This window comes from Sinocyclocheilus anshuiensis, unplaced genomic scaffold (assembly GCF_001515605.1).
Source record: "Sinocyclocheilus anshuiensis isolate Anshui unplaced genomic scaffold, SAMN03320099.WGS_v1.1 scaffold1079, whole genome shotgun sequence".
Classification (NCBI taxonomy): domain Eukaryota; kingdom Metazoa; phylum Chordata; class Actinopteri; order Cypriniformes; family Cyprinidae; genus Sinocyclocheilus; species Sinocyclocheilus anshuiensis.
The window spans coordinates 1438024-1444566 of record NW_015548207.1 but is presented as its reverse complement, the minus strand read 5'-3'; the positions used below and the strand labels follow the sequence as shown (position 1 = coordinate 1444566).

Here is a 6543-nt window from a genome sequence, read left to right as displayed (position 1 = left end):
GAATGTGTCCCACAAGTTGGCACGTTTTAAGTTCACAAAGGTCAAGGGGAAAGATCAGCAAGCTTCTGTCTTGTAGCGTGAGCTAAGCTCAAGTACACTACTGAAACATCAACTGCTGAACCTTTTGTTATATTGTTTACATTAATAGGAATGACAATTTTGAGCCTAACATTTACTGATTACAATTTATTTTCAGATACCTCATCTTTGACGTGAACGCTTAAAGGTAGCATTATTTCTGTGAAAGCATCAAGATGTCGCTGTCGACCAACCAGTCGTTTCTATCCAAAATGTTTACCTGCGTGTCTTGCACAAATCAAAACTTCAGCTTCTAGGTTTGTCTGAATCTGCAGACTGTGCAGAATGACTCTTCCTTGCAATGAAAACACGTTTTATCAATACAGATGTAAAAAAAAAAATTAAAAAAAAGTGCAATGGAACTACCACATAATGTACTGGAAATATTGTATTCCGGCAAGGCTTTTGTAAATATTTGCACTTTTTTTAACCTTTAAATTTAAAAGTCAAAATGCATTATACCAACAATATGGCCTACCTTCAAAACATCTTAAAGGGATACTCCACCCCAAAGTGAAAATTTTGTCATTAATCACTTACCCCCATGTCGTTCCAAACCCGTAAAAGCTTCGTTCGTCTTCAGAACACAATTTAAGATATTTTGGATGAAATCCGGGAGGCTTGCGACTGTCACATTCACTGTCAAGGTCCAGAAAAGTATGAAAGACATCGTCAGAATAGTCTATCTGCCATCAGTGGTTCAACCGTAATGTTATGAAGCGACGAGAATACTTTTTGTACGCAAAGAAAACAAAAATAATGAGTTTATTCAACAATTTGTCTCCTCTGTGTCTCTCCGCATCACCGTAGCGCCATTTTGGAGTATATGTGCTGAACGCAAGCAGCGTACGCTCTTCTGTGTCAGCCGCGACTCGATACGTTTTCTAGGTGTATTTACGCTTTGATTTGAACGAAAACAGCGCATCCGTGCAGCGCAGCTGACACAGAAGAGCGTACGCTGCTTGCGTTTAGCGCATATTCTCAAAAATGGCGCTACGGTGATAAATTGTTGAATAGTCGTTATTTTTTTCGTCGCATACAAAAAGTATTATCGTCGCTTCATAACGTTACGGTTGAACCACTGATGGCAGATGCACTATTCTGACGATGTCTTCCATACTTTTCTGGACCTTGACAGTGTAATTTACTTGGCAGTGAATGTGACTGTCACAAGCCTCCGTTTTCATCCAAAATATCTTTGTGTTCCAAAAACGAACGACGCTTTTACGGGTTTGGAATGACATGGGGGTAAAGTGATTAATGACAACATTTTCATTTTGGGATGGAGTAACCCTTTACACACTAGCCTGTCGTATTCTAATACTTGAATTGTCCGCTCTTCTAAAAGTGGTCCTTTGCACATGCCTAGCATCAAATGAGCTGCTATTTAACGAGCAAGTATTTTTGTACAAGAAAAACATCTGTACTCGTGACTTTTTCAAACCATAAAATTATTTTTGGAAAATGTTCTGAATGAGCTCCATCTTTGGTTTTGAGGTGCCCCCTAGAGGAAGACACATACTGCATGCAATTTTAAAATGGTGGACTGAAATCTGATTATGCAATTACTCAAAAAACAGCATGCTAAACAGAAAACAAGGCAAGAATCACAATGCATATGCTTCTAGGTCTTTATTTCTTTAAAAAACGTCAATTAGTTATTCAGATTAAAGAAATCGGTGACAAATAGGATGAAGATACATAGAAGAGGTTGGGAGTCATTTAAGGGTCTTTACAGGGTGATCTGCAATTTGTTTTCAGCACTGTACAGTTTCATAGGCAGGGAACAGAACACTGATGGATGTTATGGGAGAAGGACTTAACCCTTTGGCAATAACATCACGATGAGATTTTTTTCCATTTTTTTCCCCTTTGTGGACACTGATCATGACAGGGCATGAAGGCATCAATACCATATAGAAAAGGGTATCTTAAAAGCAAACAAGGCAGCCTGATCTAATTCAATGGAATGTCAATTCATAAAGGAATCACTATAACAATAATTTAAGATGTCCAAACTGTGTCAACACTTAAAAGTTCCTTGAGTGAGTAAATAATTACAAAGGTTGACCACAACATTTGTGCTATTTTAAGTGTAAACCTTAATATTAGAAAAATCTGTTAAAACTATTCATTTGTTATAAAGCCCTTAAATGACATCTAAATGTTATGGTTTGAAAAACAGGAGGTAGAATCAAAAAAAAAAAAAAAAAGCCAAAATAATTTTTTTTAGAAAGACAAGCACTTCTGTAACAAAACATTCTGCTGACATGGTGTTTTAGTCTCCCTCCTCTTCCTCGGATTCGGACTCTGAAAGAAACAACAAATAATATCATTAGATGAACTATTTTAATCTGAAAGTTACAGAGAAAAACAAAAAAACCTGCTTACCCTCTTCGGCATTCTTCAGCCATTCTACAAACTTCTTCATCTGCTCAAGGAAGACGCTCTTTCCTTTGGCCACGTGGGATTCTGTGTACCACTTCAAAATAACCTCCTCGCTCAAAACATCAGCTAGAGGCAAGAAAAAAACCTCTTCAAAACACTTTAACCAGCCATAACCTATGCACAGCGCTGCACAGGCTAGGTAACATTTTTTGTACAAAACATAACACAGTGTGCCAAGCCTTGGGCTTAAGTGCATAGTTTTGAAAAGATTAGCTATTGAAGACGCACCTTTGTAAAGAAGCACCACGATCTTCTGGAAGGCCTTCATGAAGTGGATATTGTCGTAGCAGTACTCCTGGATCTTCAGCAGGAGGGTGAGCTCAGAAAGGCCCTGGGAGGTGAAGGCCTTCAGCAGTGGGCCGTATTGCTGCAAAGAGTTAGCAGAACAGATTACTACCGGTAATTTGATTAAAGGAAGTATTGCAGATCATTAAATCTTCCAGAAGCATCATAGATACCTTCAAGAGTTTGATGGCTTGCTCCGTGACGAGCTCCTCCTTTTTATTCCACTCGACGGAGCTCATGACACTGGTCCACACGATGCCGATCATTGTCTGCTCAGAGATGCTCGTTTTCTTCATCTCTTCACGAACGTAGGCAATGATCTAGGGAGCAAGCAAGACAAAAATTAACCAAATACAGGCACAGTAAACCTTCAAAGCCAAACTATGGATAATGATTCGAAATATTTTTAAATAAATATTTGAAAATGTACTTAAACTATATAATTTTTAAAAAGTGCTTAAAAAAAAAAAACCCCCCCCCAAAAAAATTTAAATGTCCCAAGACAGACAAGGCAGAGACTCACGTCTTTGAGGGTCTCGCCGCGCAACATCTGCTCTTGCAGTTCTTTCTGAAGCTCTTTGCGTGCTCCAATGGACTGCTGGTTGCGAGCGAAGTCCGAGAGCTCCTTCAGCCCAGCGTCGGTGAAATATTTTGAAAAGTGTTCACAGCTACGCTTGTTGGCAGGGAACAGCTCCTGATTGCGCAGAAGAGGTTACATCAACATCAGAAAGAAAAAAAAAAATAATTTTTTGCATGAGATTGTGGCATAAGAAAAGTTCAACATCTTTTGAGGCTGCAAACAAAATTGTACAATTTCAGATTTTGTTAATTTTGGTTTACTCAAGTAATGTGTGCTTTTGTCAATTGATGTGAAGTTGTTGTATTCTCATATGGCTTTTATTTTATTTTTAAATTTCAGGTTTAGTTTTAGTAATTTTAGTATTTCAACTTAATTTTAGTTTATTTTTATTAATTTTTATGAATTATTGCCAAATAATAATGTTATTAAACTGTTTACAGATTATTTACCAAAACATTCAAAGATCATGTTTAGTTATTTTACTTCTGATTAATTATTTTATAGTTTTAATTACATATAGCCAAAGTATTATTCACACACTAAACCTTTACCGTTTTATTCATAGATTTTTTTACATAACTTATATATTACTCCAACTAAGCTATATTTTGGACGCTTTTGGGATTTTGTGAGTTGCATCCCAAGTTGAGGCTGCAGTACAATATATACCATCAGCCTGTTGTCCATGCCAACTTTACGCAGGCTAGCAGCAACTGAGTTGATGTCTTTTTCGTTGATCCAAGATTTGAACAGTTTCACAGCGAAGGCAGCAGAGACACCTGCAATAAAACCCAGATGACAACTTAGTTACAAATTCTTCACTCAAAGCGCCACTGCTAGTCTAGCGCCATTAAACAGGTCTGTCATTACCTTCCTTGACCAAGTTCTCATTAAAGAGGCTGTTCAGGATGGAGGCTGATATATTGCCATTGGCCAGCAGGATTCCGGTAAGCATGGCCAATTTATTCCTCTCTGACTCCGTGAACCCTTTTAGAAACAGCAGCAGCTGTGAAAGAAAAAAAAGACGATACTTTCCAGACGCACAACGACACACTTTGTTTGACTAACAAATATGGTGTTATCCTTAGTTCAACAACTTTGCTTACCTTCTTAATTTCCTCTTCAAACCCTTTCTCCAGGTACTTGTAACGCCTGATCAGCTTGTTAAAAACCTACAACACAAGGTGAACATGTTGAGACATGCAAGGAGGAAGCCGGTAAAAACAAATTACACCCGTCACAGCGATATTAATTCAGAACAAACTCCAAAACAACAATTTCTCCTGGAAACAATTTCCCGGTCAGGTAGCATATAATTGTAAATACCTGAGCGTAAGCCTGCATGGTCTCCAGGTCTTCACTTGCCGTGAAGAGGCAGTACTCAGTACGGGTCATGTCATCAGATAGAGTCCCTCCTGGGGCTGCGGGAGGGAAAAAGTAAAATAAATTACACATACACATATATAAAAAAAAAAATATATATATATATATATACACCTCATATAAAAATACTCTTCAGTCTAATTTAAGTTTATTGCCACATCAGCTTCACAGGCTATTTCATGGCAAAGATTATACATTAGAAATATAGTAGAACATAATACAAATAAATAAATAAACAAATTAATGAATAAAAAAAATTATAAAAAGTATTGCACATAAATTTCTATAAAATACACTTTAAATTTACTTTTAGCAATAGAAAAAAATCTAGCAGTCTAATAAATCTGGCAATGTGTATTACAATGAATGTTGGCTCTTTGATAATTTGCTTTGTTCCTATTTTGTAAGTCGCTTAAGATAAAAGCTTCTGCTAAATGCAGTAATGTAAATGTAAATCAGTGAAATACTCAAAATCAATGAGTGTTTTTTTCTGGAGTTTAATGTAAGGTGCTAGCCTAAGGTGTGCCGTGTAATGACGTCTGACTGTATCGTTGTGCACAGTGCGCTTTTGGCGCATAAACATTATATCGAACATTTATCGAAATCTTGTTATCGTTTTATCGAGGAAAATTAAATTGCGATAATTATCGTTATTGTTTATCGTCCAGCCCAACTCCATTTACAGTTTAATTTAAGTTTATTGCCACATCAGCATCACAGGATATTTCATGGTAAAGATTATACATTAGAAAAACAATATAGTAGTACACAATACAATATACAATAAAAATAAATTAATAAAAACAATTATAAAACAAAGTATTCCATATAAAATTCTATAAAGGATTCTTTAAATTTACTTTTGAAAGAAATTGTAAAAGTTTTTCTGGGTCCATCTTATAAAACAAGTCCTTAAGAGTTTGTCCTGATAATAACCTTTGTCTCATGACATTAAATATTGGACATACCAAAAGCACGTTTCAATGTCAAGTGAGTCCTGCGATATTATAAAAATACTAGTAAAATAAGAAATATTTAGCAAAAACAAATTGTAGACATTTTATTTATAGATATTAGTAGAAAATATTTAATAAAAAAAAAAAGTAGATGTACACTTTATATATAAATATATTAGTACAAATATTTATTAAAAGTAAAAAAAAAATGAATAAATTGTAGTGATTAAAAAATATTTAGTAAACTTTTTTTTAAATGTACTTGTTATAATTATATTAGTAAAAATACTTAAAGTAAATAATTCTATAAATTGTAGATATAAATGATATTAGTACAAATATTTTGCAAAAAATATTTTAGATGTACACTAGATATATTGTAGATATATTGACAAATTATATTAGTTGAAAAAATTAAAAAAATTACATGTACACCATTTAAATATTAGTAAAAAGTATTTAATAAAAGTTATTAAAATATATAAATGTAAATATTTTACTTCCATAAATAGGGATGTAACGATTCACTCAACTCACGATTCGATTCACGATTTTGATTTCACAATTCGATTCACGATTATTCTTATTTTTCTTTTACAAAATGAGATTTAAGACAAATTATAAAATGACATGTGTCATTTTATTATTGCTTGGACAAAATGCTGCACATTTCTTTGTGAAATTGAAATATAACACTATAATAATATACTAATATAGCACTTGCATATTACTGCTCTTTTATTGGTTTTGATTACTTCTATTGTCCTCATTTGTAAGTCGCTTTGGATAAAAGTGTCTGCTAAATGACTAAAT

General features: G+C 34.5%; 1 protein-coding gene across 1 annotated transcript in view; it reads right to left on the bottom strand.

Moving 5' to 3' along the window:
* Nucleotides 1–1695: 1695 nt before the first annotated feature.
* The window catches only part of bzw1a (basic leucine zipper and W2 domains 1a), a 6867-nt gene continuing 2019 nt past the window's right edge, over nt 1696–6543 (bottom strand). Inside the window, exons 3-11 of the mRNA XM_016440282.1 lie at nt 4718–4812; nt 4498–4563; nt 4262–4397; nt 4061–4170; nt 3335–3505; nt 2985–3131; nt 2755–2893; nt 2470–2592; nt 1696–2388 (exon numbers count right to left, since the gene is read on the bottom strand). Of these exons, the coding sequence (XP_016295768.1) occupies nt 2357–2388; nt 2470–2592; nt 2755–2893; nt 2985–3131; nt 3335–3505; nt 4061–4170; nt 4262–4397; nt 4498–4563; nt 4718–4812 (1019 nt within the window). The 3' untranslated portion in view covers nt 1696–2356. The remainder of the gene's footprint in view (nt 2389–2469; nt 2593–2754; nt 2894–2984; nt 3132–3334; nt 3506–4060; nt 4171–4261; nt 4398–4497; nt 4564–4717; nt 4813–6543) is intronic.